This window comes from Phragmites australis, chromosome 15 (assembly GCF_958298935.1).
Source record: "Phragmites australis chromosome 15, lpPhrAust1.1, whole genome shotgun sequence".
Classification (NCBI taxonomy): domain Eukaryota; kingdom Viridiplantae; phylum Streptophyta; class Magnoliopsida; order Poales; family Poaceae; genus Phragmites; species Phragmites australis.
This window is the reverse complement of record NC_084935.1, coordinates 5,367,026-5,380,403: the sequence shown is the minus strand read 5'-3', so window position 1 is coordinate 5,380,403 and position 13,378 is coordinate 5,367,026. Positions and strand designations below refer to the sequence as shown.

Here is a 13,378-nt window from a genome sequence, read left to right as displayed (position 1 = left end):
TTGCCCAATGATCCGAGCATCTCGTACACGGTAACTAATATTCTCCTTGATTTGCTCCCTGTACCAGGAAAGGTAGAAAAGCCTTTCCTCTGATCGGAACAAGCATTTCCACTTTTCAAGCGTAAAAATATCAATTCTTAGTTGGAAACAATACAAGAAAACTGGCAAACTAGATGGCAGATAGCAAATATGCACTCTCTTTACAGAACATTCCCCACCCACTTATAAAAAAAACATATCTTCCTAAGTACAATGAGTGATCAGCCAGAAATAATGCTTCGCGTTACATTCTCGAGAGTACCTCTGACATCTATGGATAAAGCCCATGGTTTCACTAGTTTTATTAAGAAAAACCGAAATGGTAGTCACTTCAGACGCCATGCATACCTCCCTAATAAGCTATTTGTTTTCTGCCTCAATTCTGTTGTGAAACGAAAACCCTTTACACACGTAAACATAAAGACAACTATCACTCAAAGGCACTGTCAGGAAAAGTTGTTCTGTTTCTTTATGAAATTATACCTTCGGTCAAGGTGCAAAATGATGTAACCAAGTAGATTTTTTGTTATGTTGCACCAAGTTTCATGAGTGTTGACAATTGTTCTCGGTGACTCCAGCATGCTTTGTCTGGAGCTGCTTTATATAATACTTTGATCCACGTGTCAGATTGATACGCTTTCTCCTCTGCTCAGGAACAGATTCAATTGAGCACTCTGAAAAGCCACGCCGCACAAACCTGCAACATTTCAAAACTAAGCACAAGGTTGCAGCACACCAAAAGCCGAAAATCAAAGCATTGCTACTATCTTATCTGCACATAATTTGTTAGGGCATCAATGTCGTTTTCCCCATGTGATGATTGTACTTCTGTATTCAACAATTGCAACAGGTGCTATCTACTGTTGAGGACATCAGACGGACAGTACACGACCAAATCTGCGTATCTCATGCTACATCAGGGCTCTGTGTTCTTTCATAGGGCGAATTTGATCTAGAGGAGCTGGGCACCACTTAAGGTTAAATTCTTCATCTGGTTGGCTTTTCGGACCGCGAACCGTCGGTTGAGACATGGTCTTGATGCACAGGCTACTTGCGCCTTGTGCGACCAAGAGCCGGAATCTAGCGACCACATCTTCGTCTCCTGTCCCTACACCAAGCAAGTGTGGTGGGTGATATACTCCGCTCTCAGCATTAACATGCCAGATGCACAGGTGGTCATATTGCAGGATTGGTGGCTTCAATCTCGTGTTCATCTCCCGTGGCTGAAGAAGAAAGGCGTCGACACTTTGATCATGTTAATCGTATGGTACATATGGAAAAAGCGAAACACCAGGGTCTTCAATCGGCAAACATTGCCTGTAAATATGCACTCTCTTTACAGGATTGTTTCGGCCCTCAGTTATCTATATCCGGAGTAGTACGGTTCCTATTCTGTGGGTTGTTTCGTCTCGTGTAAATTCGTTTGTGAGGTGTGTGCGTGAGTGCGGCGACACTCCGTGTTGTAATATTTCAAACTCTTTACTTCTCTAATACAAAGATACGCAGTTCTTCTGCGTATTAAAAAAAATAGGTGTTAACAAAGCCAGGTGAATGCAGCATTCCAGACGCTCAAGTAGATTGTCAAAAAAAGGTAAAAAAATGAGAGCTCAAGTGGATTAAAGGGTACACAGAGCATACCAACCTAGATATTACACTCAACGCACACTACAGCCATGACCCTAAGGTTGTTATCGCGGCATGGCGAGGCGCGGCAACCCACCACCTTCACACCTTCGCAGCGCCATACGTGTGGTGTGGTGACACCATACACACGTGGCGAATACACACATTATAGTCTAAGATATTAGCAAGTGGCAATATAGATGTAGCTCAACAATTATAGTCTAGGATATTAGGAAATGTAAATGTAGCACAAAAGATAAATAGCAATATAAATGTAGCACAAAAGACATAGAACTCGATGTCACTGTTGACGCAATACACAATAAAGATGCCTCAGTGTCACTATTACGCGCTGATTCATAGATACCTCAATGTCAATGTCATAGATACGTAATATATGTAAAATGTAGAAATATACAATAGTTTTTTGCAATTATTAATACCCTAAGGGGCTTAAATACAAAAATTTGTAATATAATTGAGGTTATATTGAATCAGTGCATAATATATTGAAAAACTAGGGAGTTTTTGCAAAATTTGCACTACCCACTAGACCTTTCAGCCCATGCCAACCCGCAAGCCCATCCCGGCCCACCCAGTCCAACTCTGGCGATGGCGCCGCCCCACGCCTCTTGCCCTAGGTCGCTCTGCCCCGCGCCGCCACATCCCTTGTGCCTCTCCCACTCCAAGCAGATGCCATACACTCTGTCGTCGTGGCAAGGAGAAAAATACTACCATGCCGCCATATCGTCGATATGGCGACGCCATGATAACTATGCATCACCCTCTACTAAATTTTGAAGTGAGAAAACCCAGATACTAACAAAGAACTACGGTAATTCAACACAAACTAAGGAAACAGAAAACTGAATCATTTAGTCATTAATAATCAAGGCTTCGGCCCTCAATGTAACGAGCCGAAAGAAGAATAAAGGTAAATACCAGTCTGCTGTCCGTGTAGTAAGCAAGAATAATTTCTCAAGGCCAAGGGATAACGCCATCTTCTCAACATAATCTGAAGCATAACCATAATCATGAGGCAAATAAAAATAGGTGAGTATAGTATGTTATAGTAGAAATATCTGAAAATTGAAACTCTTTTAAGAGAGGACACGCTAACTGCAACATTAAGGAAAAGAACAAAGCAGCTTCGCATGAATTTTTGCTCAGTAACCGTTAGACCAGCAGTTATGAAGAAGAGAGCAGGAATGCCCTCTTTAACACAACTTTCTTGGTCGGTGGATTCTTCTCTTGTTTTAGTCTTTAGGGATTGTGTGTGCACGTGAGCAAGTGGGCACATGAACATGTGTTGGGGAAATGGTTCTGGCAACTTGGAAGAGGGGTTACAATGGCCAATCAGGAAATAACAGATTCTGTTTGTCCATGTGGCAATGAACATACCGAGCAACTTGTCCCCCTGACCTCTTCCTCGGCATTCTTCAGATACAGCAATTGCAGCAACTTCTCCAGACTTTTCGTCAGGAAATGGAAACAGAGCAGCGCAAGCAATGATTGAACCATCTCTTTCAACAACGTAGAATGACTCCAGTGCTTCAAGAAGCTGAAGAGAATAGAAAGATCCCTTTTAGCAGTAGTAAGCATGAAGAGAAAACTAAAGTAAAGCGTAGCTCAAGGACTCAGTATAAAAGTAAAAGATCATTAGAATAAAAAATATTTTAGCAGTTAGCACACCTCTTTATCTGTTCTCCGCGCCAAAACACCTGAATCCTCCAGCGGCCGAATAATTTTTATTATGCCAGGAAGATCTTCCTCTGTAGCCACCCTTGTTCCTTCATAAACATCCCTGTGAACATATGGTAGGGAATAAATCAAGCTATCCATGATAGATTGGAGATGCAAGTTCCGGAAGGTGTTTATTTCTACACAAAAATGATACGATGAACATTTGTTGCACAAGCACAGTTCCAGCCAAGGATATCTCCAGGGTCGCATATATCACGACGAGCAGTTATTAAAGGCATTTTATTTCTTATATTCAAATGCTTCTTCTAGCAATTATGGACCACAAAAAGCAGTTACAGCACGGCATAATATGTCTAGGAGATGTATCTAAGTTAATAAATAAAAATAAAGCAGGCACTGGAGCATTGGCATGAACATTAAAGCAATAAGTTTGAGCAAAAACTGGTAAAAGAAGAGCTTTAGAATACCTAGCTATCATTGTTCCAGCACCATCTCTTGTAAACAATTCTAGTAGCAGTGATCCATCAACAGTTCCATCTATGATATGAACTCTTTGAACACCACCCTGGCATTTAGAAGAAATAAATGTATAGCCAAGCTCAAGAAATAGAGAGTTTTACGCAATTGCAAGCTTACACTTTCTTAAACAATACAGATGTAGCGAGCATGGTCCTTTGAGGGCATGTAATGTGATTTTGGTGATTTATGATAACATAGTCAATGGAACTATCATGTTTGTCAAGTATACATCTTAGCAGGTCTTATAGATACAATACATGAAGAAATCACCGTAGCTGAGACAAAAATTGATTGAATTGGACAAATCCTAGGAAAAATACACACACCGGATGGTCCGGCGTTCGTGAGTTTGTACACGTCGGAGTATTTTTCAGCTCAGAAGAGAAAAAGAAGAAGAGTATACTGGATGGTCCGGTGCTCATCAAGTGTGAACACCGGAGCATTGTCTTAGAGGAACGTTCTGCAATTCAACACACTGGATGGTTTGGTATTAAGGAGTGCACACCGGAGGCTTCATCGGAGCATTTTCCAAAAGTTTTTTAGATGTGTGAGAAGTTGTACACACCGGATGGTCTGGTGATCAGAAGATTATACACATCGATGGCTCAAGTTTGTTGACCCTCTGACTTGGTATGGAACGGTCACAAGACTTTTGTACGAGAACACAGAGACCCTTGTCTTGGTGACTCAAGCTCCGAAGTGAAGACGACAACAAGCGATCGGAAAAAAAGCTTGGTGTGAGCCTTGCCTTTGTGGCTTGATGACTTAAAGAGCCGTGACCGAAAGAGCCTTGCCGACCGGGAGCATATTTGGTGGAGCTCCAACGTAAACTAAGGATAACATTTATATCATCGATACCACATGATAAAAATCCCTTGTACCGTATTTGCACTCTCTATCTTATTTATGTTTCCGTATTTACATACTTGCAATCTACCTTAACATGCTTACCTTTTTAAAGTAGTTTGCTAGAGTTAGCTATAGGTTGCGAACCGTTTTGAACGGTAGGGTAGCCACACTAGATAAATCTAAAGCACATTTCGATAGAAATCGTATAGATTTATCATGTGAAGTTTTTAGAGTTGAATAGTTTTAAGTGTCATAATTCACCTCATCCCCCTCTTAGGACGTCACCGATCATTACAGCAGATTAACTGTTCATTAAAGGAATATTGTTTGGTTTGTGGATAGAGCAATGCAAAGATAGAAGCTCTAATCTCTAGCCGAACTTCATATATATGCTATCGTAGTGTAAGAAGCTGCATATGTACTCTAACATGGCACCTTTCTTGCATAAGAAAACACTGCAGGTAACATTGTTGGTGTTTGATCTCGGCTCTATCATGGATGATCAGAGACCGAGTCCTAAGGAGGAGCCCGTTCCTCACGTACCCGCCCTGATTGAGGGCGCAACCAACACGTTGGTTGCAAACCCACCCTATGCAGCACCATATAAATAGACGAGAGGGGGTCCGACGGGATTACGATAAACTCACGCAAGTTTAAGCCGCCTCTCCCATCCTAAAAACCCTAACCAATCCTTATGGGTGATATTAACCAAGTGAAAACCACCGCTACCGTGCCCACACGTCTACACCGAGCAATCCATCGCCGACGATCACCGTCGACAACTAAGGCTAGTGACATCTTCACTGACATGTACACCCGTCTGCACTGCTAATCTACCCGAGGGACCTTCACGCCATGGCATCGTCAAGCTCAGGTATGGGTTATCGCTTCCGCTAATTAGATGGGGTGTTCATCGATTAGAGCTAGAAATCATGCAATTAGATCACATTTAGATTCAACAAACATGAGCATTGCATGATCGATTTGTACCAGCACTTCGAACATGCATACAGGTCCAACATGGCAGAGCACATGACCAGACTATACTAACTAATAACCCGAAACAAAGGTAGCGAATTGAGAAGACAATTTTGAAAAGGACAGTTTTGCTGCTTGTAGATGATAACATTTACAAAAGAAAGAATACACATGTAATGCTAGAAAATTATTGATCTTGAACCAGAACCATAGAATTGAACAGAATAAAGAATGCCGTGAAAGATGAAACACTTACATGACAGACATATGCTGCTGCAGCCAACTCAGAAAGATAGCCATTTGATCTGCTTAACCTCTCTTCACCACCAATGGCAAACCCTTGCTCACCAAAATAAATACCATTTCCATTGTTGAAACCCAAGCCATTTTGAAAAGAAGCAGCATATCCATTAACAAGAGCTCTATCAATCAATGTTGTTTCATGGTCCGCCTTGAGCAAAGGATTGATACCCTCCTCATCCACAACCTTGACATAATTTGCAGCAATATCACTTTGCTTAGCACGCTTTCTGATCAACACATCAGCTTCCTCAATAGACATGAAATGAATTACTCGTCCGTGCTCATCGAATATCTGACCGTCTACAATGCAGATAAGTTTATCTGCCTCCATGGCTAAAGCACATGCGGTAGCTACCTCGTAAGTGCTGGATGTTTCCAAACAATGCAAAACAATTTTGTTTAGTACGCTAGCTGCAATACACAAAAATGAGTGCGTGGTGCTGTAATTCTTAGGGTAGGACATTTACGCATACTTTCATATCAAATTCATGCATAATTTAGTGGTAAGAAAAACATAATACATATGTGGACATATAATCGTAGACATGGGAATTAGTAAGCAATACAGAAAAATAACATACTTGCAATTTAACAATTAACATACTTGCAATTTAACACTTCTCCTGAGCTCGAGTATCCCATATTGCTCACAACAACTATGCTATCACTATCAAGCCTTTCTCTTATCCGTGAAACATCTATTTTCTTAACTTCACCGGTGAATCCGTAATCAATACCATTGACTACTCCTCTTCTCTGTCAAAATCAGATAATCACATAAAATCAGTATTACAGGACCACCCCAACCAAGTTCAGCAGAACTTGATAACGATAAAACAAAGCGAGGAAATGAACATAAATAGCATGTGTGCTCTTATCCATAAAACATCTATTTTTCCAGCTTTGCCAGTGAATCCATAGTCAATGCCATTAACTACTCTTTATTCTCTGCCAAAGGAAGATAGTCACATAAACTCAGCATTGTGGGACCTCCAGCCCCCTAATGTCCACCATCACTTACGAAGGACAGAAGAATGTGAATAAGCATAGGGTGCTCCAGTTCAAGGCCATAACTGACATTCCAATTCAATATTTTAGTTCTGAAACAACATGTGGAACATTTGCTCGCAGTTCAAGGCCATTACTGTTGATCCTAGAATTACCCATGGTGTTCTAGAGACTTCAGTGTAGAGTGGCAGGAAATTCCAATCCACCCAACAGCTCAAAATGTCCACCAACAATAGATTCTTCGAATGATAGTTGAAGTGTATTCTCATAGGCATGAAACATTAGTCCTTAACTGGGAAGTTAGATCATAGCGTAACTACGGTAGCATAAAAATCTATAAAAAGGTGATGCTTAAAAGTTTCAAGTTACTCAAACATGGTACTACTGTTAGCAGGAAATGATTAATAGTGCACGACCAAACAAATATTGTATTGTTCACTTGTCGTTCCAACCAAAACCCTCATGTGCTTAAATATCTGTCTGACTGCAGCCATAATCTTAAGAGCATAACACGAAGCAAAACAGTGCAAAATAATCGGGAAAAGTTGAAATGGAACATTTAAAATAAGCCTAGCAAAAATGATAAAAACAATGTTTCTTTAATAAAAAAGAATCCGCTCTATTTCAAAGTGCATGTAGTGACATATACGTTATTGAAATAAACCAAGTTAATTACTTCTTTAGTACGAAATTATTGTGAAAGTCTCCAGTTTGCTAAATTATGTTCATCAGAAAAATGAATTAGATGAAGAGTGTAGAGTACTGTTCACTAATGATTTTCACTTTGAATTCGACTTCCTTCTTAACTTCTAAACTTCAACAAGAATTTCCAGTAATCAAGTGACTGGCTAAGCAGGTATCACCAATTAAACCATAATTCAAGGAGCTTACCATCTCCTCTAACAAGGTTCTTTTGTAATGATATGCTGCATCAAATTTATAAATAATCAGTTGAAAACTAGATATTTGCAAGCGCAGATAATTATAGTCACCTTAGCACCAAGGAAGTTGCCACTTGCAACGTTATCCACAAGACCATGCCAACGTCCAATAACACCATGTCTACGGAGATCTAACATTGGAGGACCAGGAGAAAGTTTTGCTTCTATTGTTAACCTTATTCTACCAGCTGCCTCCATTGCAGCCTCTAATGAATCAGAATCAGTAACTCGGTACTGACCAACATACTTGGCCTTCCTTCCTACAGGAAATTTCGTAAATTGATCAGAGGCACTACCAGGACAGTGCTAAAAATAGAGTTGCAGTAAAAAAAAAACAAACCAACCAAAGTTAACAAGAGCAAAGGACGGAGTAGTACAGAAATATTTCCTTAGAAAAGAGTATGTCACACCCCAAAAACCCTAGCCTAGTCACCGAGCACGCATATGCATCGTTACATCATGCATAATGCTTATGGTTTTGTGTTAAGTGTTTCAAAAACTTTTTGAAAGGTTACGTCGATAACCGACTCGCGTTTCCACCATATGTATGTATGAGTGAGAATTGTTTAGAAATGGTTAGGAAGCCCCAAAACCATCTAGGATGGATAGGGAAAATCAATTGGAAGAAATGGGGAAAAGAAAGAGGATTTTCAGCATGTGGGCTTAGCTCGTGATCTGACCCACACTTTCGGTGGTCTGATCGTTAAAGCTCAAAACCCCACTTAAATCCCAATCAACCAACTCTCACTCTCTCTCCCTCACTCATTTCTTCCTCCGCCCCAAAAACCGAGAGAAAGGAGAGGAGACCACCTCGACCACCACAACCGCTGGAGATCGACAGAGAAGGTTTTCCCTGAGCTTCCATGAGGTCCTCTCCGCCGTCTTCTTCGTTGGAGATGTTTCTCCATGTCTTTTTCCACCTCAAGGCCAACCACCACCCCAGAGCCCGATCTTCAAATCAGAAATTCCCCGGAGTCGGCCAACCCGTTAGAAAGCTTCCTCACACCGAGGTAAGACTTCCCCAACTGTTTTTCCCATCATTCCCGAGCTCGAATCGATCCCACTTAGTGTAGACCCGAGCTCCACCATTACCCATGGATTTCATCCATGGGGTCCTCGAGTTTGGTCCTGTGCATATCACCCAAACCTCCCAAAATACACTTCTCTAGTCTTGTAGAGTGTTTTAGTACCTTTCTTGGTCGAAGGCATCGCCAGAGCCTTCGTCGGCGACCTCGTTGAGGTGCCGTCAGCCAGGCCCAGTGGTCTGACCGCCACCTGGGCCGGTCTGACCTTCGGGACCTAACTTAGCCAGTTAGACTTCAATCAGACTCCACAATCAGGAGTCAGACCGGCCCCACCTATTTAGGTCTGACCGACAGATCTACTCAGTATTGATTTCTTCTCTATTCGACCCCCACGGTCTGACCGCCACCTATCTCGGTCTGACCGCCAGTTACTCAGTACCCATTGAACTTAGGTTACCTCATGCGAATTTCAACTTTTTCTATCTCAATCGATTAACGTTCTTTTGCACATGTTTTCATAATATATCATATTGCATCTCGTTGATGATCATGCATCATAAAGCATATATCTTCGCTCATTCTTTTATTTATTCAATGTGTATTCCTTTGATTAGATAGTGGCGTGTCGACGGTTCAAGAAGTCGAGAACGACAACGAACCGAAGTTATACGTGAACGAAACACCAGAAAACCAAGGCAAGCATCTATCATATTGCACTCTTACTTTACAATGATCATGTCTTAACTTGCTCCTATTGTATGGGTTAGTTCCATTAAGTGAGTTGTACAAGTCAAGTGGGTAGATCATATATTGTTGCATTGCCTTCCTTGTGATTGATGTTACCGTATCCTTGTAACCATGGATAACGAATAGAATCAAGTCTAGTGTTTGATAAATACTTAGCTCTGCTTAGCGTATCGGTAGAAGTCGAGAGGTGGACATGACCATCGTTCGCGAGTTATAAGACATGTATTACAAACTCTACGATAATGGTTAAGTTACTATAGTAAGTATGTTGGTTACGAGACTTGAGCGAATGGTGGGAACAGATGAGAAAGGAGTCTTGGATGTCGTAGCCTCACTTGAGTTGATTAAGGGTCATACCGATGTTTGCTTGTGTCCAACACTTACCGTACTTACCACATGTCTATGCATGGGACAGATGATATGAATATCGTATGTTATGTGCATCGACTAATTGTGGCATTGCGGTGTCGTGAAAAATGATGAGATGGAGAAGTTTATATTGGGGGCGGCGAGGACCCTAGGGGTGTCCAATACGGAAGAGTCACGGCGGAAACTGGGTATTTGACAGCGTAGGCATGGGCCTGTCTGATGCAACATATATGAGAAAGGTTGTCACGAGGGCCGAGAGGATGGATTCGTGTCATGTGGGTAAAGATGTACCCCCTGCAGGGTTGTAAGAACAATTTAAATTATCGCGCTCTCAGTCATGACCATGCTTTGTGTCCTGATAGTTCGTCGTAGAGTCACGTGTTGTTCTTGAGATGATGGTCATGTTCATCGGGGATGAATATGAGAAGAAAAGGTCGATGTGATTCCTTCGGGTTGATCACTTGTATTAGGTTACTTATTAAGCTATTTGGAAAAAAGTGGGTCATGCCAGTTGAATCATCTAAGTCTTCATACTTAGGTGCGTACACATTAAGATTAAGATGATTAAAATTGCATTTAAGCAAATGTGTCAGCTTATGGCTTAGTTTTTTTGCCACAACTAAATGCATCATCCTTCAAGTTGGGAATATATATACCTATATGTGTAAGTCTTGCGAGTATCTTCGTACTCACGATGCTATTGTTGAGTTTTTGTTGCAGGTGAGGACAAGTCGATGTTTGGTTACTTTTACCCTGCCGATGCTGGCAATGGGCAAGAGTAAATCCAAGTGACGCGAGACTAAACCCAGTGATGCTTAAGGGCAAAAGCATCATCAGCCTCTTTTGTTATTTTGTTGTACATGTTTTCGATTGCGTATCTAGATGAATGATGCACTAGAACAAACCGATGTAATATAGTTTCTAGTCTTCGTTTTTGGTCAAGTTTATGGATAACTTGACCCTAGTTGCTTTTACTCTGATAATTTTTGTTGAACCATGTTGTAATATAATTTTACACTTGTTGTCCCTTGTCGCGATAAACGTATGTAAAGGTACATGCATGATCCTAGCAAGCATGTACCGGGAATACCGAAATTGCGTTCGTTTTAATCAAATGTTGGTGCGATGGACGGTTTAGATGTGTGTTAGCACATGGCACGTTGGTGGACGGGCAAGTGCTAGCTCTCATCTTTATAGCCAGTCGGCACGTTCGATTAAACCGAATGCGATTTGGACGGCTATCGCAGAGTAGTACAGAAAAAGAATCATTCTGCACGTCGCCATAATGTTCTTCACCAAGTTCTAATTACAGAGCTCAAAGTTATGGCCAAGATAGTCTGCAAATCATACAGGATATGATTTCCTGGAAGCTTTGTGGGTGAAGTGGAGCAGTCAATGATGAGCTAAAAGGTGCACTTCCTAAACAGAAGAAAGTCAGTAACAAGGTCCCATAGTGCTTTTGCAGAATTATTCCATCTGTACTTCTTGTCAAGTTTCATGCAGCACAGCTGCCACATAAACTAAATGATTGTCTAAGATTCATTATTGCAGATTTTGCACATACGCTGAATAGCCCTCCTATATGGTGTGCTTTTAAGTCTGGTAGACATAGAAATCTATACATGAGGATCAAGAATCAAATTCCAAACTTCTTCAGTGGCATAGCCGCTTCTATCACACAAACATGTGTAAATAAAGAGTGCAGGATCAAGAATGAATAGTGAAGATACCCAATAAGGATGTTGCACAGAACTGACCTCTCTCTGACAAAAGCTTATCAATTTGAGCATGTGTCCCCGGAACAAGAACAAATTTAATCCCTAGACCATGGAGTAGTGAGATATCCTGCATATCAGCATGTCTCAGAAAATATAATGCAGTTGATGATGAGGAATCCATAGCAACTGTAAATTTGGATGACAACAAAAGAAGATAAATCTCTGTGGCATGACCCTAAGTCCATAACATCTTAAGCCTCGGAGTACCACAATCATTGTAGTAATTCCTCACAATTTTTTTTGATAATACTGAGGTCACCAATTCAAATTTTTACTGTTCCCCGATTGCCATCCCAAATTCCCAATTAATCAAGCCCACTAAAGCATATGGCCTAGCCAGCGCAACATAGTGTTTTATAGTTCTTCTATCTTTTTGCGAGAATGTTTTATAGTTTCTTGATGGCCATTGCCTAGAAACTTTGGTTAGTATTTTTCACCAAGTAAAAAGAAAGAAAGAAGCTAAGATGGACATTAGTATAAAGCAGATAAATCAAATTCGACGCTCCACCTCCAAGGACCCAACAGGAGGTCAAATGTACTTTCCTCTGAACAAATCATCGTATGAATGCCAAATACGCCAAACATCCCAATACCTGCAGAACGCGGTCCAAGTGCGGCCCAGACACGACCTCGCTAGAGATGACGACCACGAAGGTGCTCCCCCGGTGGCCCCGAATGTACGGCCACGCCTCCCGGAAGAACCCCACGAACTCCTCCCGCGGGGCCACGCCGCCGCCGGGACTCCCAACCGCGCAGCACCGGACGCCGCGCCCGCGCCGCCGGCTCCGGCGCGACAGGGGTAGCCGCAGCAGGCTCCCGGAGGGAAGTGCCCCGGAAGCAGCGGACGCCCGGGCCGCGGGCCGCGAGACCTCGCCGGCGAGGCCCGCCGCGGCAGCCGACGCGGCCATGTAGAAGCTTCGAGCCCTTGGCCCTAGGGATCGGTTGGAAAGGGACTGGGATCTCTTTACAGAGCAAAGTCACCGGCAGATTTGTGACGGCCACGCCGTTGTTTTGGGAAGCGGATTGGCGCGTGATCGCTGTCCCGCGGTGACCGGCAGAGAATTTTTTAAATAATATTATTTAATAGAAAAATACAAAAAATATTATGTGTTTTTGAAATTTTTTAAAAATAATAACCCTATCGACAAATCAATTGTGGTCACCCGTCAATAGACCAATTGTCGATACGTGACCTGTCCCCAATTGCTGACCAGTACTATTTTTACATATTCTAAAAATCCGTAGTATTTTTATAATTTTTTATTAAAGTAATATTACTTTAAAAAAACTCTTCCGAACCGACGGGGAAGACCAAGTATTGGGCTGGACTTGGGCCTAAATTATGTGGACACTACATTTGGGCTCATAGTTAATTGGGCCTCCACTGAAAAAGATCTTTTGGGCCCAGTTTTTTTGCCAGTAGGGTGCCCATCCGAATTACGCTTAAAAAAAGTTCATCCGAATTGGCCCAAAATTCCTTTCCGTTTCTTCTTCC

General features: G+C 41.8%; 1 protein-coding gene across 1 annotated transcript; it reads right to left on the bottom strand.

Annotated features, from left to right (window-relative positions):
• Positions 1–151: 151 nt before the first annotated feature.
• LOC133892312 (probable amino-acid acetyltransferase NAGS2, chloroplastic) lies at positions 152–12,910 on the bottom strand. Its single transcript, XM_062332996.1, has 10 exons — positions 12,477–12,910; positions 11,863–11,950; positions 8,016–8,224; positions 6,620–6,771; positions 5,969–6,380; positions 3,834–3,931; positions 3,355–3,466; positions 3,064–3,223; positions 2,605–2,677; positions 152–736 (listed from the first exon to the last, which is right to left on the bottom strand). Exons 1-10 carry the CDS (start codon positions 12,789–12,791, stop codon positions 583–585), a joined length of 1,773 nt encoding a protein of 590 aa, XP_062188980.1. The 5' UTR covers positions 12,792–12,910; the 3' UTR covers positions 152–582.
• Between the last annotated feature and the right edge of the window lie 468 nt (positions 12,911–13,378).